Raw genomic sequence first — 25,580 nt, 5'->3', positions numbered from 1 at the left:
GCCAGCTAACAAGCTTTTTATACAAATATTTCAGATCAAAGCTAATCCAGTGGGGCTCCTGAAAGGGGGCAAGGGACACTATGCTCCCAAATATTAAGCCTTAAGCCCCATCTTAAAATTGATATGATCAAAAAATTATCTGCATTGTCGGAGGCCTTTTTTCATCATTATCATGTCAAATTGTACAGCTTTCCTTCATTTTGAATGCAGAAAGATGACTATATTAGAGTATTAAGTAAAAATGACTATATTAAAGTGTTAAGTGAATTACTCAAACTGCATTTGTATAGGAATGATTCTGTCCTATTGGCAGATAACTACTCTTAACAGTGATATCTACAAGAGGTTTCCAATGTAAATGTAACTATTTTCAATTGGTTAGTATTACATTTTGTGACAGTGTGGTGACACTCATTTTAATCAAGACAAATGTGTGTATCTTCAAATTCATTTATTTGACAGAGCTGGAAACTGATTGATTTACATACTTGTTTCTGTTTGCCTCCACAGTCATCACAGATGAGCCAAACAGAGTAGAGGATGAAGAAAGGAGAACAGGAGAAAGGGACACACAAGAAGGAGATACAACAGTCAAGAACGACAATGGAGACAACAATGAACAAAAAATGTATTTCCTCCTTCCATCCCTTTTTTCTGTTTAATCTGATTACTAACAACTTCTAATAATTTGACATAGTTTATGATTTAATTGGAAAATGAAGTGTTTTAAAATAATAAACCCGTTTCTGATTCTGATTCTTTGATTTTTTTTTTTACATATGGGTGTTGAGAGATGTATCCATATCTCTTAATGTTGCTCTCAAAGTGCACAAGATTGATGCTTTTAACTTCAATATTTAAAAAAAATCTTCCTGGGGGACCCCAGAGGAGGTGAGTTCCCCCCAAAATAGCACTTTATCTCTGCTTATGTAACTCCGGTGTAATGTCCCCTCGGCAACAGATCAATCAGAGCTGGTGATTACTTTCCTGCATTTCAATGGACAGCATATAAAAAGGACACGTGAGCTGCATTGCTTAAGAGATCCTCACATGCTATCTCTTTTACAAAATAAGTGTCCAGTCGACAACAAAACATCAGTGATCGTATAGTGGTAGTATATTTTTCACAAGCAATGTGAAACATTAAACTAATACAAACTGGTGTACAAAACTCACATACCTGCGTTGATCTCCTGGAGTGTCTCTACTCTTTCTTCTCCACATCTCTTGTCCACCATCAGAGATTGCAAACATTTCAGAAACAGCTAGAGGTAGGGAACAAACAACTTGTTAGCTGGGCATGTCAAAAACCTCCCTGCTTTGATCCAGACTTTAGGGAGCCTTTAAGCCCCTCTAGCAAAGGGACTGGAAAGCAAGCTTTGAAAATTCAGTACCATCTACATCACTGGTTCTCAACGGGGGCGGTACCGCCCCCCAGGGGGCGTTCAGAGAACATCGGGGGGCGCTGGAAGCAATATTTTTGAAAGGGGGGCGTTGAGGTGTTCTTGGAGGGCGTTCACGCATAATGTCTTTTTGTCATGAAAAACGCTGGCCACAGCGTCTTTTCCTGTACAAAAAGCAGCTGTCAGCATCTTTTGTTGCTATAGGAAACCACAACTCTGCTTGCGATTGGTTCAGCTGTCAGCAGTGTTATTACGGGTACGTTCGGAAATGCACGAACGGTCAGTCCGCTCGGACAACCCGTCTGTTCCGCCAGAGCACCCAGCTGTGAGCGCTCAGAGCGCAGCCCTCTGGACTGTGGAACGGGGACGCTCGGAGCGCTCTGAGCGCATTTACGAACGTACCCTACAAAAAGCAGCCGGGAGCGGACCGGAAGTCGTTGTAATTTTGGGATCGCGACTGTTAATAATATGTGTCACTTTGTTACATTTTGATATGTTTTGATATGACAAATTCCACTAACAGATTCGAACTAAGTGGTCAGTTTATGAAAATAATACCCGTTTCTATGTCTGCTACGACATGGAAGAGCTGGCTAGCCAGGCTGCTCCACACAGAGCTCTGTTTGTTCAAAATTACAACGACTTCCGGTCCGCTCCCGGCACGATGTCTTGTCATTAGCATCATAAAACAACAAAAATCATATCACATCAGCAAAATGGCCGCGAAAAAGATAAAATGCAGACAGTACTCTATTGAATATCTTAGCTATGGCTTCATACCGTCTCCTACCAATGCACAACTCCCAATGTGTTTACTTTGCGAACATGTATTTTCCAATGAGGGAATGAAACCCTCACGTTTAAAGGAGCACCTTACCAAGATCCACCCGGATAAGGCAGATAAGGAGCGTCCGTTCTTCCAGGCCCTCAAAGAGAAACATGGTAGGAGCACCATCAGCAGTCTCTTCGCTAGGAAGACCACCCAGACTGACAGCGGGCTAATAGCGTCATATAACATCTCCTTGCTGATAGCCAAGTGTGGGCAGCCGTTCACAATCGGAGAGAAGTTAGTACTCCCTGCCATCAAAGAGGTCATATCTACTGTGATGGAGCGTGATCCCACACAGGTGCTGAAATCCATCCCACTCAGTAATGATACCGTAGCACGCAGGATTGATGAAATGGGCGCTGATATAGAGGAGCAGCTGTGTGCCATCCTGCGGGAAACTCCATTCAGCCTTCAGCTGGATGAGACAACCACTTCTGACAACAATGTTCTGTTGATGGCCTATGTCCGCTATAGCACCTCCAACAGTCAGGAGATGGCTGAGGATTTTTTTTTTTTCAAATATCTGGTCACAGACACCAAGGGCCAGACCATTTTTAATGCACTGGATGCTTATCTACAGGAGAAGTCAATCCCGATCAACAACATCCTCGCATGTGCTACTGACGGTGCCCCTTCCATGGTCGGCAGGTACCGTGGCTTCACCACTCTGCTGAAGGAGCAGGTCCCGCATGTCCTCACAGTCCACTGTGTCTTGCACCGCCACAACCTGGTGGCCAAATCTAAAAGTCCACCTCTCCACGAGTCTCTCAATGTTGCAGTAAAGGCAATAAACAAAATAAAAGCCCACGCCCTGAATAACAGATTGTTCCGACAGCTGTGTCAGGAAAATGATGAGACCTTTGAGCGTCTTCTTCTCCACACTGATGTCCGCTGGCTCTCAAAAGGAAACTGCCTTGCTCGTTTTTGTGAGCTGTTTGACAGCATCGTGGAGTTCCTGGAGGAGGTGGATGCAGCTCTCGGGGAACAGGTGTCATCCAGCCGCTGCGACATCATGTACCCCGCAGACTTCTTTGGCAAAATGAATGAAGTCACGCTGAAGCTCCAAGGAAAAGGAGTTACTCTGATCCAGAGCAAGGCGGTCATCCACAGTCTCACCTCCAGGCTGGATCTATACCGGCAGAGCATAGGCAGGAGGCAGTTTGCTCATTTCCCGCTGTTGACCAAGGTGATCTAGCCTAGGCTACTAAATAATGATAATAATAAATAATACATGTAATAAATGTAGGCTAGTCTATGCAACACTATATTTGTGTTCCTGGTTAGTATAAATAACTTATGTTCTGAATGTATTATGAGAATAAAGAAACATCAATTAGTAAACTAATTAGCAATAAAATAACCAGTTTAAAATCGGATGGTAACATTCTGCACCGATAAAAATTTCCTGGTTATACTCATTGCAGGTGTCTGAGGCTCTTACCGATGAGCGCCTCCTCATTTACACAGACCACCTGAGGATGGTGAATGCCGACTTGAAGATCCGCTTCAGAGATCTTTTGGACCTCGATGTTCCCACCTGGGTGGTGCAGCCCTTTCAGGCGGACGTGGCGGAATGCGAGCCAGCAATACAGGAGCATCTCATCGACATCCAGAGTGACGATGAGGCCCAAGCTATTTTCCGCACCTCTGGCTGGGGCAACATGTGGGTCAAATACTCTCAGCGTTACCCGGCTCTCTGGGAGAAAGCGAGGCTGCTTCTTCTGGCTTTCCCAACCACATACCTCGTGGAGCAGGGATTCAGCCAGGTCCTCCACATGCATTCCAAGTACCGCAATCGCTTGAACTTGACGGCCTCAGGTGCACTGCGACTGAAACTAAGTTCTCTGCAACCCGCAGTGAAGAAACTGGCGGAGAACCACCAAGCGCAGGGCTCACACTAACCTTCCCCCCCCCCGCAATTTGGCGAAATGCAACACCTTTCCGACCGGTTAGTTCTGTAGGCCTAATGTACAGTTTTGTAGCCTACTGTTTGTTCTGCACTGGACATGTGTGAAATTGCTGCTGTTCCGTAGCAGTCTGTTTGTATTCTCTGCTCTTGTCTGAGTTTGTTTAACACTCATAAATATCATTTTTATTCACATTCACATGGCTTTTCTGCTCTCTGGTAAACTAATGATAATGATATTCCAACTGCCCAGTTAAATCAAATCTATTATTTGGCATTCAGTGACATGCTTTTTTAAATGATATAACACAGAATTTTAGTCAACATTAATATTCAGGGAAGAAAATAAGTCTACTTTTTTTGATGGGGGGCGTTAAGAGACCTGGATAATGGACAGGGGGGCGCTGGCCCAAAAAAGGTTGAGAACCCCTGATCTACATGCTTGTCATGTTCCAGACACTGCTCTCAACCACTCAGGGCCTGCACAAATACCTGCAGAAAGAAACAATTGACTTGGTGCAGGCAGTAGATTACAAAACAGCAGTTGAGAACACACTGAAAAGTTACCGAAGTAACGAGAGAGCACATGAGGTCTATGACAAGACCAAGGCCCTGTGCAATGATCTTGATATTCCCAAATCTGTGACACAGAGGAAGAAGCGTAGAAACATGGAAGACTTTGTAGTCAAGGCATCATGTGGAGCAATGTGAAACATTAAACATAAATAAACTGGTGTACAAAACTCACATACCTGCATTTCAATGGACTGCATAAAAGGACGTGTGAGCTGGGTTCTGTTGCTCAGATTAGCTATTGATGATCACATTGATAAATCATATAAAACAAATAGCCAATCACACAAAAAACATGTTGCTGTGACTGTGAGCATTAAAAAATTAACTTTAAACTAAACAAACACAACAGTATGTTATTGTCCTTATAAAATAAAAACATACATTTTGTCCACCGAGATAATACAGGCACCTTACCCTCAAGTGATCCTCACGTGCTATGAGAATCTCCCACAATCCATTGCCGTAACAAAGCTAATGCATGCACACGTTTGTGACACCAGATGGCGCAATTGGGAGGCATGTGGTGCAGTGGGTTGTGCGTTGGTGTTCAGATCAGGGGGTCACAGGTTCAAACCCCACTGCAGTCAGCATGTTGTTGTGTCCCTGGGCAAGACACTTCACCCCAAAGTGGTCCTGTGGGGATTGTCCACAGTATTGAGTATGTAAGTCGCTTTGGATAAAAGCGTCTAACAAGTGACATGTAATGTAATGTAATGTAATTGTGTATGTGCGTGTGGGGAGTCTTGCATAGAAAATTCGACTGTAGCGCCGCCACTGCTAAGCCCAGAATGTTTCCAGGTCCAGGCGACGCCCCTGGTAGAGACGTCCCATAGAACATTTTGCGAAACACAATAGCCAGCATTTGTAGTTCTGGGGGGGGGCGTTCGATTCCAGTTTTGGATAGTCTGGCGTGGTTTCGCTCCATTTCACACAGCTGTTTGACGCTCGGCGTAACCTTGGCGCACTGCCACTCCAACATCCAATCCCAAAGCTTGAAGATTAATCATGGGGACAGTAGTCCTAAACGATAGCTGGGGGTTATGGGTAGTTTAGTGTCTTCGGCCATCCTAAACTCAGAAATGTTTTTCGGATTTCATATCGCATTAAAACCATATCCCTAAATGCATTGCAGCTAAAACATCCAATCAGCAAGCTTAAACCATAGCTGAGGATCTTGGGTAATCAGTTCAGTGGCTATGTATCGCAATGATGCTCGAAATGTCCCTTATAGGCCTACGTCTCCATCCATCCATCCATCTTCTCCCGCGTATCCGTGGTCGGGTCGCAGAGGTAGCAGTTCCAGCAGAGAGCCCCAAACTTTCTTTTCCCTGGCCACATCAACCAGCTCTGACTGGGGGATCCAAAGGCGCTCCCAGGCCAGCGAAGAGATATAATCCCTCCACCTGGTTCTAGGTCTACCCCTTGGTCTCTTCCCAGCTGGACGTGCCTGGAACACCTCCCTAGGGAGGCGCCCAGGTGGCATCCTAACTAGATGCCCAAACCACCTCAACTGGCTCCTTTCGACGCGAAGAAGGAGCGGTTCAACTCCGAGTCCCTCCCGGATGACCGAACTTCTCACCTTATCCCTAAGGGAGACACCAGCCACCCTGCGGAGAAAACCCATCTCGGCCGCTTGTACCCGCAATCTCGTTCTTTCGGTCATGACCCATCCTTCATGATCATAGGTGAGGAAAGAAAATGGCGCGGTAGACAGAGATGCCTTTTCGGGCTGTGCTCGGCCGGGCTCCGTGGCAAGCCCGGCCACCAGACGCTCGCCGACGAGTCCTCCTTCTGGGCCTGGCTCTTCAGAGAACCAGCAGCCTACATCTGTTTCCGGTTATTTTTATTTTTAAATTCAGCTCCTGACGGACGCCAAAAACGCCAGAGATTATGGAATTAAACAAATAAATAACAGTGTGTTATTTAGAAAATAATAACAAATAAGAAGGAAAAAAATACGAAAAAAAATACAGAGTTCAGTATTCTGAGGCTCTGAGCCCCATTTCTTTTCCTCACAGACGAAACAAAAAGTCAGACATTATACGATTTAAAATAAAAACAATAATCGTGGCTTGATATTGAGTAAGAACATGTTTTTATGAACCCCACAGCTTCCGGTCTTCCAATACCCGAACGGACAAAAAGACGTGCTGCAGGCACGAAACATACTACCAATAGACATACATTGCTTTTAAAATTGTTCCCTGTGACACGAAAAAAAGGGGAAAATCGTGTTGGTGAACACGAATCAATAGATTAAATCTTGTGACTATAACACAAAATGCCGTGAGACTGGGTTGCATCTTGTTGTGAGAGTCTGCGAGACCAGAGATGTAGTTCATTCAGCGTTTCACACAAAACAATTTGTTACTTCACAGTTTAACGACATTTTTTTTTTTTGACTTGCAAAATTATCTTTTAAATTGACAAACATCATATGTGTAATTCGTGGCACAATTCAAACGGGATCGAAAGATAATCTTTCTCTCTCCATTGACTTCAATACATAATATTTCCCAAATAAGGTCCCATGGAGCTCCCCCGGAAGGGGAGGGACTTCGCCTCTCTATTAGTGTATTATCTGCATGATAACAGATGGTGGTTTGTATGTTTCTTGCTCTGTAATGTGACCTGGTCATTAAAGTAAACCAGTGTGTTTCAAAATGAGACCGGTAACACATATACAGTGTACAGCCTTGGCTGCAGTTACATTAGAGGCAGTACATTTCTATCATCATTACATTTGCTGATCAGAGGGGTGTATAGAGAAGATCAGTGGGTTAGCAAGGTATGCTGAGCCTAAAGCCAGAGTTCATATTTAAAAGGTGTCTTTTTTCTGGCTAGATCGCCATGGCAACTTTAGCTGTGGAGCTAACCTGGTAGGTATTTTCAAAGTTGTTGTCATTAAAGTTATTATTTTATAGTGTATCTATTTGTAGTCGATACTCAACCTATGAGCTGTACAGATTCTCAGCAGAGGGATTACTTCATACACAAACTTTTCATTTTTTCTTTTTGCGACAAGTATACAAATCTACTAACCTCATAGGTGGAATATCGTTGGATATTGTCTAAGATAAAATCAATAGCAGACCCATTTAGCTTCTTTGTAATACTGGCCAAATGACGACAAATATTAGATGGACGACAAACTTGGCAGTCATTATGAACACATTAATAAGGAAAGTAAAGCTCTTTAATAGATTGTGACAGGATGTGTTGGCTCTAACCAGCAGCAGGTTTATTTCCGGTGCCTAAGCCGAGTTGGCAGCAACAGTCTAGGCAGGAGCGTCGAGAGTAAATGAATCCTGATGGCACTCACCAACCATTATGCTGTAGCACCATGAGTGCATAAGTGCTTGTAATGTAATCAGCTGTTGTGCAGATGATACACATTAACCAGTGCACCAATTTAAAAACATGAGGGAAGATCCTAATTACATTTACAGTGATCTGAGTGCAACACCCTTATATTAGTAGGAGTTAAAACTATGTAATCTCTCCAAAACAAATTATGAAAGTGCTGTAAACCCTCCCAGAAATTGTGTGTGTGACAGGATGCAGATAAGACTTTTTTTGTGTGTGTGTAGAGAGGGTTTGTATGAGCTGGTGAGAGAGGTGGCAGGGTTTAACTCCAGCAGATTAAGGCTGTTGTGTAACAGCATGTGGGCCTGTGCTTTGTGAGATTGACATGTGTTGTCTGTGAGGTTAAGTATATTCTTATATGGATGAAATGGGGGGGACTTCACTGCTCCTCCAAGTCAGGTGTCTGTTTGAGAGGATGATTTCAAAAACGTATATGGTCTCAACCAACATCTACTTTTTCCATTCAATTAAAATTGCAAACAGAGAGAAATTACTACGAGCACATTTTTTTTCGTATTAATATAGCCTGGAATACAGGAGTAAGCACAATAAAAAAGTAACTATTATCTCAAGATATTTTTCCAGATATTTATTTAGGATGACATGCTTAAAGGTAGGCAGAGTAGGCTACTGAAGAATAATAATGGGTTCTTGCAACAAAACAATAATAATGGGAATAGTTTAAGATTTTGAGAAATAATCTTGTATGTGTTATTCTCATTTAAAATAGATGTTCCTCTCGTATCTGTGTTACAGAGGTTCAGAGAGAGAGCCAGGCTTGCTGAGCTAGCTAGAGTCAAGATGTCATTAGCGTAGCCACGAAATAAAGTACATAACTTATCATAAAACCCAACTGTTGCTTTACATTTCAGTTTTGTCTTTATTAAGAAATTACATACAAAATACATATCTGAGTTTTAGAGTTGGTGGTGGAACTTTTCCCCCTCTAGTACAGCAACAACGTGGCTCTTTGCCCCACTACTCCCAGCAATGCTAAAAATAGACTGACAACATCCAGACTCCAGCTAGAAACTGTAAAAGCAGTGAGAATTACTAATGTAGTACATTGTGGCAAACATACTCTACAAAGCTTTGTGGAGCTGAGCAGAACAGCAGAGTGAGGATTGTCTTGGGGTTCAACACTGCAAGAGACACATTGCATATTACACACTGATCCTCTAAGAAGAATACAGATGAGAGAATGCTCTAAATGCACAATATGTTATTTCTGCCACTGTAGGGATTTCTTAATTAAAGCAATAACAAAAGGTGGTAACAGGAACCAACAAAGGATCATGGGAGTTGTCATCTTCACTACTTTTGCCGTTAAAGCACTCGCTTCTCCCAGTTAGGAATCATCACGTTTTATCCGGGAGCCAAATTATTCTTAGAGGTTTCCCCCTTTGCCAAACAAATCTCAAAGTGGATATGACACCATTACAGAAAGAAATTCAACCTTTACCTCCAATAAAATGACACATTTCTCTTGTTTGAAGATTGTTGAAATCAGGATTGGTTCTACGGGGGTGCATAAGGGTGCATTGCACCCTCAGTTGAGTCGTTATGCACCCTCATTTGAAAAATGAAAAGTGAAAAAAAAGAAAAAAGAAAAATATTACATATACAATAATAATAATAATAATAGTAGTAGTAATAATAATAATAATAATAACAATAGTAATAATAATAAGAAGAATATAGTTGAAATAAAATAAATTGTAATTGTGGTTAAATAACATTGTCTGCTGCATTTATTTGGCAATTTAAACGGTAAGTAACGTTATTATGTCAGGTGTGCGTGACCTGTGCCGCTGCGCGTTCATCATCTGCAAGGTGCTTACACAGCAGTCAATGATGGAACTCAGAAAATGGTTAAAACAACCAGCCCTTAGCGCCAGCAGTAACACTGCATCTACTGCAGGTAATAAAAGTTCAGATCATGGGGACATTACGTTACCCGCGGCCACTGTCGTGGAAACTAACGCCCGACTCGCCGGCTTTGCCCGCCTCGCCAGGGCCGCCTTAACGCACGGGCTGACCTGGGCTGAAGCCCAGGGGCCTACGGAGATCGGGGGCCTATGATGAGCCAATGAAAAATCTTCCCTCCATACTATTTTGATCATTTGCTCCGCTAATCAATCAGATCGATGGATTCCAGAGATTTTTCTCAAAAATGATGACTCTTTAACAGTCAGTGGGCACCACTTAACAGCCAATCAGAATATGTTTCACATGTGACTTATTCTAATTGCGAGTGATTGAGTGACAGATGAAGGTTGTTTAGGAGACAATTTCGGAGAAGAAAAAGTTTGAGAGTGGCGTTCGGAAAAGGAAACCTAACAGAGATGTCAATTGAGCATGACATTCTTCGTGAGATGGATTTTAAGAACATCATAAAGGCTTTTTTCGGAAGCACTGCTAAATAGGTAGGGCAATGCTGCACTATTCATTGATTCCCAGTAGCCTGCAGGTTTAAATGTGTTGTGCATCGTTAGGTATCCTCAGTTGTGTGTGTGTGTGTGTGTGTGTGTGTGTGTGTGTGTGTGTGTGTGTGTGTGTGTGTGTGTGTGTGTGTGTGTGTGTGTGTGTGTGTGTGTGTGTGTGTGTGTGTGTGTGTGTGTGTGTGTGTGTGTGTGTGTGTGTGTGTGTGTGTGTGTGTGTGTGTGTGTGTGTGTGTGTGTGTGTGTGTGTGTGTGTGTGTGTGTGTGTGTGTGTGTGTGTGTGTGTGTGTGTGTGTGTGTGTGTGTGTGTGTGTGTGTGTGTGTGTGTGTGTGTGTGTGTGTGTGTGTGTGTGATCACGGAGCCTGCCGAGGCTATAAGTGACTTTCATTTGTTATTTAAATAGGGGGCCTACAAAAGCCCCAGGGCCTGATGGCAGGTTAAGGCGGGCTTGCGCCTCGCCCATGGAGGCGGAGCAGTCGCAGCCGTCTTCGTTGCCCCAAACACCGCCACCCCTCAGCGGCCCGCAAGTGCCAGAGGACCTCGGCAAAACAGAGTCTGCAGCAGGGGCGGATCTAGACAAATATTCATGGGGTGGCAAGAGGGTGGCAGGAGAATTTCAGGGGTGGCATCCCCTGGCAGAAGTATATGCTGATTTAATCGCAGTCATATCAATCAATGTTAACTTGGAAAGCCACAATATTGATATTTTAACTCAATAACATTAGGTGACATTATTGTGGCACATCAGTAAAGCCTTAAATATAAATATATAAGGTGGCACACGTAATTTAATTAATTTTAACTGAATGAGTTGGTTTAACTCTTAGACCAGCAGGGGTACCAAATATGCAGACTGCTGCAATAAGTACATTAATTAACTGTCTCATCGATGTGTGTCTGTATGAATATGATAATATTAACAATCATATTATTCATATCAGCTGTCAATCACTGTTATGATTCACATATTCAGTGTTATTATTAAATAAACTATATTTTTTGGAGAGTTAATGATGAATGTTCCTCAAGATGCTTGCTCACCCTCCTTCAAATTTGAAAGACCAGTAATTACTATCATAATTCAAAAGGATCAAAGGAACAGTTCAGCGCCCCACAACTTCATTGCAAACAGTTACAACCTTGACTTTACATCAGAAAGAACAAACATTAAAGAAGTGACTAACTGCATCAGTTAGGGTTAACAAAAAACGTGTATTCAGCTAAAACATACATCGCTACAGTTATTATCCAGTGGAAAGCCCTTACCTACTGGCCTAGTTAAATCAAAGTGGTTACTTTTGTTTGGCTGGGCAGTGAAGTTTTACACACCGTCTTATTTGACTTTCTCAGTACTTTAAACTGGTTTTTGGGACCCCCACAAAGAAAAAACATATATTTACACATGTAAGGTCATCTTCTTAAATAGTTTATTATTCTCATCGACTCATCCGTGAGCAGAGCATCAAGTTGGCATGTCTATAACAGCTGAATGTGGCGATTACCATCTTGATTAGCAACAAAACGCCACATAAACTTATTAAGATTTAAAGCTATGGTGCGTTTTGATTCAATGCTGAGTACAGTCAAACTTGACAGGCTCTTCTCTGTCATAGTAGACCGCAAACAGTTGCGGCGCCAGAGTCTTTGTGTTGGGTAATCTATGGTAGGGCTAACCCATACAGTGGTGGGGCTCAAGTCAGTATTTGCAATGTAATTACATACACGCTCCCCTTGACAATGAAACGCCACGCGTGAGGTTTAGATTATTTCCCTGTCTCAATCCAAATTGAACTGTATGAAATAAAAAGGCACATTTCTCTTGTAGTAAATAAAAAGGGTGACCTGGAGCCAATCCTGCAATTTCCCCACAGGTGAAAGAGTTGAAAACCCAACCCCTGCAGGGGGGTCTGGGGGGATTCTTCCCCAGGAGATTTTTTGAAATACTAACATCAAATACACATTCTGGTGCTCTCTTGAGAAGAAAAAATAAATAAATATATATTACTACACAACGTATTTAAAAAAATGAATGCCATTTTAGTTTTTTGTTACTTTGTTCTGAAAGCTGAACCTGCTGCTCCTCACAGAGAGGAGAGGGAAGAGGCTGTGTGAATTACTTTACATTGTGGATAAGGGTGGATAGCCCCCATTGTTCTGTGTGTCAAAATGAAAGACAGCCCACACACCTATCAATCATCAAACCTTGGGGTCTTATAGTTGTACCGATGTATATAGAGATGTACTACAGCAAAAGTATTCTCCGTCGGGACTTCCTGCAACAACACCACGCCGTTATCGTGATTCTGATTGGCCAGAAGATATTATCAAAGATGTTCTATTGAGAAGACGATCACTACTTGACAAAAGTGTTCAAAACCGTTTCTAGTCTTCGGTATTTCCAGACAAGTGGCTACTGAAATCAATCTTACTAACTGCTGTCTGTGCATATTACTCCGCGAGTTGGCAGACTTTATTTTGCTTACTTTAATATCATTGTTCATGGTGGGGCTAAGCCATTTATTGGTATGGCTGTAGCCTACCCCAGCCATACCCCGACCGCAAATACCTCATTCCTTCTGTCTACTTGTATCCGAAATGCTTCTCGTTTTGCGCTGTCCTCCCGTTCAAATGAAATCGCCGCCAATCAGATTTCCAAGCTCGCGCCAGGGGGGGGGAGGTGTTACAAGGTTCGCGTCTTGTGCTGCATTCACTTGCACTCGGACATTAAAGATTTTCTCTCATAAATGTCCGATGAGCCACAACTTTTCTTTCAAAACAAAGCTGCCAAATGGGGTGGCAGCTGGGGTGGCAAGGCATTTTTCTGAGGTGGCAGCTGCCACCCCGTGCCACCCCGTAGAACCGCCACTGGTCTGCAGGTATATTTTAAAAAGTACCCAACTCGCCTGTACAGTGGGGTAAGGCGCTCATTTTGCAGCTCATGGTTTCAAAACAAAGATTGGCTGGAATATTCATGTCAAAAAGATGCCATCTTCTGCTATGCATGTAGACATTTCGGTTCAAGTAAGTCAGATGCCTTCACCACAACTGGCTACAACAACTGGCGCCATGCTCTTATACGTGATAAGGGACTGGGAAGGCATGAATCAAACAAAGAGCACATAGATCCATAGATCTCTTAATGTTGCTCTCAAAGTGCACCAGATTGATGCTTTTAACTTCAATATTTAAAAAAAAGTCTTCCCGGGGGAGCATGCCCCCGGACCCCCCTAGAGAAGGTGAGGACCCCCCTAGAGGATGTTAGGTCCACTCAGCACTTTACCACTGCACCCTCTCTAATCTCAGATGCACCCCGAGTCATTTTGTTCTGGAACCGGGCCTGGTTGAAAAGTTTGGTACGGAACCCAACAAAATGTACAACATACAACATGTATGTCAGTCAGATGATGTGGAAATGTTACATATTGTACCTACCCAGAAATCTTGTGACAGGGTGCCAAATATGACAACTCATTCAAAGATGAGATATTTTTCTGCAGTTTAGGCAAATGATTGAGTTTCTTTTTTAACATAGTATGTGTCACTTCACATACTTTAAAAAGTGCTTGACATCTCTTTGTAAGAGATGGGACACATCTCTGGGTCTCTCCCACTTTCAGAGTGTTTTGACCACTTGACTTCACTTTAATGAAACTTGTCATTTGTGTGCAGAGATGTCAGGGTGTTCCTGCTGAGGTGGGTGACACTGATGCAGGGTCCAAGGCTCCTGGAAAACGGAGCCTTGCTCTAAAGCAGTGACCACCAACTGGCGGCCCGCGGGCCAAATCCCGCCAGACATTCTCATCCGGCCCGCACGACGGGGGTGACTGTGGCGTTGGCGGAGTGGTTACTGCGTTCGCCTCCCACCCATTTTTTTTTTTTTTACAACGTCTCGTGAGTAAGGTGCAGTACCGGAGATCAACAGAGAGGCAGCAGCTGCGGGTCAGTAGACTGCGTACTGCGAAACCTTCCCTGCCTTGAAGAAGAATTGATCCTTCGTTGTGAAGAGTCTGGTTAATGCGCTCCGCACATAGACTGTGTATATAAATGGACGTAGTGTCCGTGACGTCACCCATAGGATTCTGCAGAGTTGCCGAGAAGCCCTTAGTAGGCGGAGTCGGCCACTAACAGCTTGACAGCGACGTCAGAGTCTAATACCGCCTGCTCCAAATAAGGGCAAAGAGGCAGAGCCGAGGCGGGACCTGCTGCCTCCGAACTGGAAGTAAACAGAGCTAGCTCAGGCTAAGAAGCTAAGCTAACATGAAATACGTGCATACCAAGTTACTGCTAACAGTGTAGTTCCCCTATATAAACGTTACATTCATAATCAAATGAGATAATCCGCAAGAGAATTAGCTATGTTTTGTTGTTCTTAATGCTTGTCATTCACACGTTAAGAAAAGACGGACTCCACCGCCCGGACCTAAAGGAGCCTCACTGGGCTAGCTCCGGGACGTCCGCTGGAGCAAGCCCCCTGCGGCTCCGTTAGCTCCGGCGGCCACCACTGGGATAATTGGGTCCCCTATTAACATTTGCTCCCGTTTAGCATTATGGGCGTCATAGCCATAGACTATAAACGTCTTACCCAAGGCTGAATCATAAACTAAAATGCATATAGTATAAAGGGTTACGTCCTTAGCTGGCTAATAAGTAACAAGCTAAGCTACCAAGCAAACAAACACCTGCGAACGGGACATGTATAATATTATCATTTTAGACTTCTTGGAAGTTCTTTTAGTACATTCAAGTGCACAGCACAACATTTTAATTGTCTGGTATTTGTAACAATATTCCCTAAAAGGCACAATCACCACGAACACGGCTAAAGCTAAAGGGTCACGTACAGTAACTACAACTATATAACGTTATAGCCTCTATGGTTGTAGCCTAGCAGAGTGGACAAGTTGCGAGAGACAGCAAGGGCATTTCGTGGCATCTGCGGGCATTGGCAAGTACTTCCGGCATCTGCCACGGAGGCCGCTACTCCGTGGTATCTGTGGCAAGTATATGCCACAGATGTGGTATCTGTGGCAATGTATGCCACAGATGCCACAACTTGCCGTGGCAAGTATATGCCAAAAACATGCCACAACTTGCCGTGGCAAGTATATGCCACAACTTAGATATGCAACAACTTGCCGTGGCAAGTATATGCCACAACTTGCCGTGGCAAGTAAATACCACAAGTTAAGAGTTAAGAGAAGGTTACGGTAGCTGCCACTCGCCTTCCGTGGCAAATGCTGATATTTAAACCCGTATTTATCGCGTAAAATGTCGCTGTTTTGGCATGACTTTATCGGACTGATCTGTACACAAGACTGATGATCTGTTACTGATGGTCCGATAATATATTTCAAAAAGATTAAACATTATATGTTCTATAGATTTTACTTGGAGAACGTGGTTTGTTAAAATAAATAAACGTGTTATTTTTATGATAATGCTCAAGATATATTATTAGTAAGTTGACATAAAGATCTAACATTGTTGACCAGAGGTGGGAAATAGGCTAACTTGTATACTCAAGTAGGCTACTGTACTTGTGATTTAGAAATAGCCTACTTGTACTTTAGTTGAGTATGTAAATGGTATGTTACGTAGTAGGCTTACCCCACGACTGAGCGTTCTGTCAAGAACTCGAACAATATAAATAAATTGTTCGCCAGTTTCAAAACGCAATAAAAGGGTGGATAAAAAAGCATGCATTAATTGTAGCCTACTCCCCTACATTTATTTAATACGCTACCTTTAGTTACTTACTACAGATTCTGATTAATGATGATACATATAATCAAGTCTTAAATCAGACTTTATAGTTATTCCTGGAGTAAATTCACAAGATACCCTACTACAGCATACAAAGTCATTAAAACTAGCTGCACCTTTACCAGCTTTGAGAACACTTTCATGATCAATCATTATAATGAAAACATGTAATATGCACTTTAAGTATATTGTTATGCTAATCATTTTGCGCTTTTACTTGAGTAACATTTTAATGCATGACTTTTACTTGTAACAGAGTATTCCAACATTTAGGTTGGCTACTTCTACTTTTACTTCACACTAGAACCGCCAGGGGTCGCTGTATAGCCTACCTAAAACCACCAACGTGTCAAATGAACGAATGCATTGATTTTCAAGGTACAATGTTATTTTATTTATCATACTAGAACACAATGAGTGTTGCCACTACTCGCCGTGGCATGTGCCTTGGCATTTGTGACATCTCCCACAGAGGCCACTACTCTGTGGCATCTGTGGCAAGTATATGCCACAGATGCCACAACTTGCCGTGGCAAGTATACGCCACAACTTGCCGTGGCAAGTAAATGCCACAGATGCCACAACTTGCCGTGGCAAGCATATGCCACAACTTGCCGTGGCATTTGCGCATGCTGAATGGGAGTTGCCACAATACGCCAGAGTTAAGAGAAGTTTTACTGTAGCTGCCACTCGCCTTCCGTGGCAAATGCTGATATTTAAACTCGTATGTATCGTGTAAAATGTCGCTGTTTAGGCATGACTTTATCGGACTGATCTGTACACAGGACTGATGTGCGATCTCTATTTTTCAAAAAGATAATACATTATCATTTATATTCAATTTTACTTGGAATAGCCTACGTGGTTTGCTAAAATAAACAAACGTGCTATATCTATGATAGTAGGCTAAACATAGGCCTATATTGTAATAAAAAAAGAAATATTGGCAAGTGAGCGTTGCAACGCAAGCCCTTGGCAATTGTCGCTTCTTGAGGGGAGTTTCCACTGCTTGCTACGATAACCAGGTGTATTGTTACTAGTAAAGACAAATAATTAAAAAATAAATATCTGTATTGACACAGCAACGTGTACAATGGTTTTATTAGACTTGGCTACAGACTTAGGGCAGCTGTTACTGATTGCAGTTGCCACTGCTAGTGAGATGCTAAGATTTATATTTTATAAATGAGGCAAAGGACAGTTATATTTGATTGTAAACATGTATAAATGTGTTATTTTAAATCCAGGCATATGCACTTAATTTGTATTATTTTCGTTGTTAATAAACAGATTAATGTCAGTGTATCTGTTTTGTTCTTTAATATTTTAATTCTGGTTGAACATTTTTATTTAAATGCTTCAGATTATTCTTATTAGATATTGATATCAGTGAATCTAATCAAACCATGTTATTCCGTTAAGACAATCATGACAGTATATTAAAAATCAAGACACAATGCATGCTTTTTTATCCACCCTTTTATTGCGTTTTGAAACTGGCGAACAATTTATATTGTTCGAGTTCTTGACAGAACGCTGAGTCGTGGGGTAAGCCTACTACGTAACATACCATTTACATACTCAACTAAAGCACAAGTAGGCTATTTCTAAATCACAAGTACAGTAGGCTACTTGAGTATACAAGTTAGCCTATTTCCCACCTCTGGTCAACAATGTTAGATCTTTATGTCAACTTACTAATAATATATCTTGAGTATTATCATAAAAATAGCTCGTTTATTTATTTTAACAAACCACGTTCTCCAAGTAAAATCTATAGAACATATAATGTTTAATCTTTTTGAAAAATAGAGATCGGACCATCAGTAACAGATCATCAGTCTTGTGTACAGATCAGTCCGATAAAGTCATGCCAAAACAGCGACATTTTACGCGATAAATACGGGTTTAAATATCAGCATTTGCCACGGAAGGCGAGTGGCAGCTACCATAAACCTTCTCTTAACTTGTGGCATTTACTTGCCACGGCAAGTTGTGGCATGGTTGTGGCATATACTTGCCACGGCAAGTTGTGGCATCTGTGGCATATACTTGCCACAGATACCACGTCTGTGGTATATACTTGCCACAGATACCACGGAGTAGCGGCCTCTGTGGCAGAAGCCGGAAGTACTTGCCACTGCCTGCAGATGCCGCGAAATGAGCCAGGCCCTACTGCAAGTTGCTGTTAGCTGAGAGTGAGGCAGGCATGTACATGTCCATCAAAGTGACCACGCCCTAATGTATGCAAATGCTTTAAGGCTTAATATTAATTAAACAGATGACTTGAGAAAAAATTCACCCCCCCAATCCATATTCATGAAGGGGGGATATAACTATACAGAGAATAAGGTTTTTTGAACCACGATGTAAACATGTTTAATTCTGCTCTAAAGTTGGGCATTTTAACATTGGGGTCTATGGAAATTGCTCCCTTCTGCAGACTGCTCCTACTGGCCACTAGATGAACTGCAGTTTGAGGCACTTCCGCAGTGGCTTCCCGGCTCTTCCCCAGAGTTTGCCGCTTGGCTCCGCACCACAGCAGTAGCCCCGCTGCGACAGAGTCCAACAGAGAGGCAGGAGCTGCAGGACAGTAGCCTAGAAGCAAGGTTGGGTTGTAACGGAATACATGTAACGGTGTTACGTAATCAGAATACAAAAATCAAGTAGGCTAACTGTATTGAGCTGGCGTTACATTTGAAAAACGAGTAATATGATTACAGTTACTTTCGTAAACCTGAAGTGAATACATTTTTGGAATACTTATTGGAATTATTGGTGGAAAAGTTTCCTCACAAAATGTAATATTCATTACCGGCAGAACTGTGTGCACACTGCACAGCGCTGCATTATGTCTGAGCGAGAGAGAGATGCAGCGTGTCTGTGAGGCAACACCCCCGCACGCAGATGAGAGAGAGAGAGATCTCTTTTAAAATATATTGAAAGTAGTTAGAAACGGAGATGGTTGGATAAAATGTGCAAGATAACATTTATGTAGCATTTATTTATTGTCGAAATGATGACATTTCATGACGGGATCAAATCAAAGTGAATGGCCTGCTGCTGCTGAATGCATGGAGCAAGTGACTGAAAAAAGTTTTAAAAGTTATTACATCGTTTCAGATAATAAATAATAATGATAATTCATTCTATTTAGGGACGCCTTTCAAAGCACCCAAGGACATGTGGGGTGCAAATGAGAGGGAGCTGTCCAGAATGACACCAAGATGTTGTGTTTGAGTTCTTGATAAGCCATTAAAACAGTAAAATAAGTGTCTCCTGTGCACCAAAACATACCCATCTGTTATGGAAAAAGAAAGTATTCCAAAAGTATTCTAAAAGTAATCTGTCTGAATACGTCATTTTTAAGACACGTAACTGTAACTGTATTCTGATTACTTTCAGAGCATGTATTCAGTATTCCGTAACTGATTACATTTACAAAGTAACCCTCCCAACCCTGCCTAGAAGTGATCCTTCGTTAGCGTGAAGAGTCTGCTAAGCTTTATGCGGTCCGCAGTACCTGAGCGTGCTCCACTAGCACCCCCCCCCCCCCCCCCCCCCCCCCCTTCTGGGCTATATAAAAATCGTTGGCCCACGATACTGTCTATTGGATACATTTTGGCCCTTGGACAAATGTAGTTGGTGATCCCTGCTCTAAACACTGAACAAAAATATAAATGCAACACTTTTTTTTTCGCTCCCATTTTTCATGAGATGAACTCAAAGATCTAAAACATTTGCTATATACACAAAATAACCATTTCTCTCAAATATTGTTCACAAATCTGAAAAAATCTGTGATAGTGAGCACTTCTCCTTTGCCGAGATAATCCATCCACTGGAACACGCTGTCGTATACGCCGATCCAGAGCATCCAGAGTGACATGTTAGGGTTAGGGTTAGAGGTTAGGGGTTAAACCCTAACCCTAACATGTCACCCATTGAGCATGTTTGGGATGCTCTGGATTGGCGTATACGACAGCGTGTTCCAGTTCCTGCCAATATCCAGCAACTTCGCACAGCCATTGAAGAGGAGTGGACCAACATTCCACAGGCCACAATCAACAACCTGATCAACTCTATGCGAAGGAGATGTGTCGCACTGCGTGAGGCAAATGGTGGTCACACCAAATACTGACTGGTTTTCGGACCCCCCCAATAAAGCAAAACTGCACGTTTCCGAGTGGCCTTTTATTGTGGCCAGCCTAAGGCACACCTGTGCAATAATCATGCTGTCTCATCAGCATCTTGATATGCAACACCTGTGAGGTGGGATGGATTATCTCGGCAAAGGAGAAGTGCACACTATCACAGATTTTTTCAGATTTGTGAACAATATTTGAGACAAATGGTTATTTTGTGTATATACGAAATGTTTTAGATCTTTGAGTTGATCTCAAGAAATATGGGAGCAAAAACAAAAGTGTTGCATTTATATTTTTGTTCAGTGTACTATGATATATTTTACTACTTTGAAGGAAATGTAAATCCTGTGGCCAGTTCCCTGAGTCAGTAACAGCCACTGTGGCAATGTTATTGTCCTTCATTTAGGTAAGGTAAAAGTTCAAACATGTTTTGTATTATTACTTATTGGGAAGAAGAGTAGGAGTTACTTCACTTGAGGTCCAGAACCCTTTCGGAAACACATTTGTAATATTTGTTTTGTTTATTGATCTCTGATGATTTTGTATTTAAATTAGATTATATTTTCTTTATTGATCCCAATTTGGGATTTATTTTCGTCACAGCAGCATTGCACATCATTTGAAAGTGAAAAAGAGTGGGAAATAAACAAACATAAAATATAAACATCTCAAAATAGGAAATACAACTGAATTAAAAAGTAAAATATGTACATATTGACAGTAAAATATATAATTGTGTAGACTAAATAGTGCTTCCCTATATTGTAGGTTTCTAGTAAAATGAAGTGTGTAACTGTAAAATGTGTAGTAAGAAGGACAGATGTTTAACTGAGGGGGAGGTGTGTTAGAGGTCAGGATGCATGAGGAGGGCCACTGGGGGCTGATGGGACGATGTGGATGTAGGGTTTCCACAGGCCCCCTGCAGTGGGGATGAAACCCTTTTTTAGAACAAGGCCAGATTAGTGCCTTCCTGCAGCACCCCCCATATGCGCACACACACACACACACACACACACACACACACACACACACACACACACACACACACACACACACACACACACACACACACACACACACACACACACACACACACACACACACACACACACACACACACACACACACAGGTCACCCTCCTCCCTCCACATCCTGACGATCATCACTTTCCTACACACAGTCTGGAGTAAATCCCCAGCAGCCTTGTTTTTATTGGAGCTCAGTCAGAATAAAGGCCCCAGTGCTGCTGTGTCCTACGCACTGATTGTTGGTGTTAGCATTTTTTGAAACCCTTTGTTTTGGCAGAAACAACTGCTGCTAATCCCCTGTGATGGAAGATCGGATACAGTATTTCCCAATAATCCCGACCCTTTCATCTGAAGTAATATTTGAATAATAAAAAAAGACAAACATGGAGGAATTGTGCATGAATGACCAAATAAAGGCAGTTACAGGCTTTTTCAGCCTTAGCTATGTTTCCAAATGGATTTTCAAGTCCTTTATTGATTATTTTGCCAGCATTGACTCCAAATATTGATTGATAATTGATTTTGTTGTTTCCGGTAAAACAATCAGCTCGCTGTGTTTCAGTGATCAGAACCGCATCTATATCAACGATCTGTTCTCAGCGGCCTGCGATAGATGCACTGCACATCACAACTACCTCCAGCGTGTGTTTACTGTTGCCAACTTCTATAAGGTCATTCCAGCATTAGTGCAGCAAGCAAGGGTCTCAAGGAGTTCTATTTCATCCTTACTGACCGCCAGAGGCAGTGCATAGCACTGGATATCTTCTGTCTCGCACACACACAGGTCGAATATTTATGTCAACAAAGTCACGTGTGAACTCGTATGACCCCGGAAGGCATAAGTTCCGGTGTTGTCAACGAGTTCAGTCCTTTTTCATCTTCTCGCTGCACAGGTTACTACTTTATGAGTAGAAGCCAAGCTAGCCTATTAAAATTTCGATTATTCTAGCTCATCGCGCCTTGTGATCGTCTCGATCGGAGCTGCAGGCTAAAACGCTCGCCCTCCAAAGGCTGCGATGAGCTGTCCCCCTCCCAAGGGAGGGGACCGCGGTGTTCACCGCTCGGACTCCCAGGAGCTCCGGACCAGTAAAGAGCGGACGCTCCTGCACGTCAGTCGGTGAGATCGCTGCCATTCTTGAGCATACCTGAGCTAATGTGTGTTATCTATACTCAAGCTTATAGATAATTGCTCCATCCCCAAGTTAGCTTAGTGCTCTCGCTCAAAACTAACTCGCTACTGCGCTAGTGAAGAGAGTGTCCTCGCTCCCCTCTCACTGCACACAATTGGTTCATTACCCGTTCCATCCTCCAGTCCATATATACTGTTAACTGACTTGTTTTTTCTTACCCCAGTTGGCAGAGCGCTCACGCTCACGCTCACGCTCACGCTCACGCTCACGCCTATTGTGCTAGTGTAGGAAGTGCCCTCACTCCCCTCTCACTGCATATATTGTTTCCTGGTCCAGTTATTTACAGTCAGCGGAGTGCTCTCGCTCAGACTGACTTAAGGTGCCAGCAGCAATTAATTAACGAGTTTTCGTTGGTGCTGTCGCTATGTTTAACTCTCCAGGCTGTAACACCTGTATGGCTCCTTTTCAACCAGAGGATGGCGATGACCTTGTCAGCCGGGTCAAAATCACCATCATAAGCGACCCGGCAAAATAATTTGCCCTAAACCAGGAGCTGTCAGTCCTCCTTGCCAAGGGTGCAATCGAGCCTGTGGACCCCATCTCACAACCCAGGGGCTTCTACTCTACCTAGTAAGGAAGGACGGCAGTGGACTTTGCCCAATCCTCGATCTGAGAGGACTCAAAAAGTTCCTAAAGATCTTACCTTTTCATTTGCTGAGAACAGCGGACGTTCTTCGTACCGTTGCCAGGGGGGAATGGTTCATGTCCGTCGACTTGAAAGATGCTTACTTTCATGTAACTATTGTGCCTCATCACAGGCAGTGTCTTCGCTTTTCCTTCAGTGGCCGTCATTTCCAGTTCAGGGTGCTCCCATTTGGACTCTCCCTCTTCCCACGGGTGTTCACCAGGTGTGTCGCTGCAGCCCTCTCGCCCCTGCAGTCTCAGGGTATGAAGATTCTGCGATACTTAGACGACTGTTTGATCTGTGCACCATCCCGGTTGCAGTCGACCCAGGACACGGCTCTCCTTCTCTCTCATGTCGCCCGGCTAGGCCTCAAGGTGAACATGGGGAAGAGTTGTCTGAACCCCTCTCAGCGCCTAACCTTCATTGGTGTGGCTCTGGACACAGTCACTATGCGGGCCTGTCCATCTGCACAGTGCCTGGATCTTCCAACTTCTTCTCCCCTTCCGAAGGGGCAGGTCCCTGGCATACATTATTTTTCTCCTGGGAAAGCTGACAGCTGCCTCAGCTTGTCTGTATATGGGTCCCACTCTCGCTCTGAGCATGTACTGTATATGTGTGTCAGGTTGAACGAAGGGGCCACTTGTAGGTTAAGGTTAATTATTATTCACATTGCCTGAAGCGAATGAGATGCGAGGTTACAACTGGGAAAGAGAACAGTGGTAAAACTCCCCTCACTTGATAGTGAACTTTAGTGAAGTTCAAGAAGCGGTCAAATGTGACAGAACGCCTCCAAGGCATGTGTATAAATGCAAACGTCTGCAGAAATAGTTACGGTCACATGTGCGGAAGTGTAGGTAAATGCAAACGTCTGCAGAAAAAGTTGCTGACAAAGAAACTGGGAGGTGGTTTGTTGTCCTTCAACAAGGTCAACCAATAAGGGACGAGAAGGTTCGCTATAAAGGTGCGAGTACAACGTTTGTTCAACAGCACCAAACTCTGACTGCCTCCAGCGATTTCTTCAGAACCCATTAGAATTGAATAATCACGAAGAAAGTTAATAAGTTATAATGTTGGGAGGGACGTGCGGACTTTTTCGACTAGCCTAGTCCGAGATTTTCCTCCAGCACTATGCTCGCCTCCCTTTCAACCCTTGTCACAGGCAGAAGCGAGGTGGCTCTCAGCCAAGACTGCTTTCCTTCTTGCCATTACCTCAGCAAAGCGCGTAAGCGAGCTTCAGGCCTTGTCCTTGAACAGCTCGTGCCTGAGGTGGAACTCAGATGGCTCAGGTGTCACCATATGATTGACTTTGGACTCATTTAATCTGACTGACCCAACAGGGTCTTCTAATATCTGCATTGAATGGACTGAAGGATAACATTATATATAGGGAAGAATGTAAAATGATGAAGGAGAATTCGCCATGGGCTCATGGATTGAATAACGGAATAAGAAGGTTTCTTAACACCTGATAAATAGATGTGTCGTATAATCATGAAAGGTTTCTCAACACCAAACAATAGATGTGCTGTATACTTATAAAATGATGATGTTATTCAAGAAAGATTGTAAAGCTAAGGTTAAAAGGTTAACAGCTCCAGGTCACTACGGATTACCTGTACGAAGGAGGTTAGAATTTGAATGAAGTTATGATTGTTGCTGATTATTATATATGATTACATTATAGACAACAATGAGTAGTGACTATATGATTGTATGAAACTAGCTATATACCAGATATTTACATATCTTGCTATGAGTGATTTTTTTGTTTTGTAACCGATGCAGACGTTGTTTAGATTTGTTGCTTACTTACTGTAAAATATTTTTAGCAGGAAAAAGCCCACATAGAATAGAAAATGCATTTAAATGTATTCTACCACATATTATACCACCTACCACAAATGTGTGTTTTATTGTTTGTTTGTTTTAGTTTTAGTACAGGAAGAATCCATGTAGGCCATGTACTCTGTGTACCGTCAGAGGCACATGTTTAGAACCTGTTATCTGAGGACTTATCGTTTCCTTGCCGTTTTAGTCAAGTTATTTGAAGTATAGGGGTATAGTGTGACTGTCAAGTCACAAAGGGGGGAATGTTGTAGGAGAACTTTTCTTGAAGAAATGCTCATTATTAGAACATAATGGGGAATGATGAGTGTTCACAGTATAGTGCTATAATGCTTGGTATAATACAGTATAATATAATAGTGTAATGTTAGGGTGCGTACACTGTCAGAACAGTGTTTTCATCTGAATGAGTGTGTAACTTTACGTGGAGAAGAGTAGCGGACTCTGCGGACTAGTGCG

At 42.7% G+C, this 25,580-nt stretch overlaps 2 protein-coding genes and 1 long non-coding RNA gene across 4 annotated transcripts in view; all 3 read left to right on the top strand.

The window, feature by feature from the left end:
• LOC307023594 overlaps nt 1-756 on the top strand; it is a 67,971-nt gene extending 67,215 nt beyond the window's left edge. For both annotated transcript variants that reach the window (XR_013803744.1, XR_013803745.1), the window contains exon 3: nt 511-756. This is a non-coding gene — a long non-coding RNA (uncharacterized lncRNA). The remainder of the gene's footprint in view (nt 1-510) is intronic.
• The window catches only part of LOC307023593 (rho GTPase-activating protein 21-B-like), a 234,573-nt gene that overhangs the window by 68,266 nt on the left and 140,727 nt on the right, over nt 1-25,580 (top strand). The window lies entirely within an intron of this gene.
• On the top strand, nt 1,412-4,333 carry LOC307025679 (protein FAM200C-like). Its single transcript, XM_079660520.1, has 2 exons — nt 1,412-3,418; nt 3,657-4,333. The coding sequence occupies exons 1-2, from the start codon at nt 1,907-1,909 to the stop codon at nt 4,131-4,133; spliced, it is 1,989 nt and encodes a 662-aa protein (XP_079516646.1). The 5' UTR covers nt 1,412-1,906; the 3' UTR covers nt 4,134-4,333.

The sequence above is a fragment of the Notothenia rossii genome (assembly GCF_949606895.1).
Source record: "Notothenia rossii genome assembly, chromosome: 11".
In the NCBI taxonomy this organism is placed as follows: Eukaryota; Metazoa; Chordata; class Actinopteri; order Perciformes; family Nototheniidae; genus Notothenia; species Notothenia rossii.
Note: the sequence above shows the minus strand (reverse complement) of the source record. Positions and strands in the feature narration are given on the sequence as shown.

Bases quoted from the DNA above. Each gene is read 5' to 3' on its own strand.
- LOC307025679 (XM_079660520.1), top strand. From the start codon at position 1,907: ATGACAAATTCCACTAACAGATTCGAACTAAGTGGTCAGTTTATGAAA. The intron at 3,419-3,656 runs GTGATCTAGCCT...TACTCATTGCAG, and splicing joins ATTTCCCGCTGTTGACCAAG to GTGTCTGAGGCTCTTACCGA.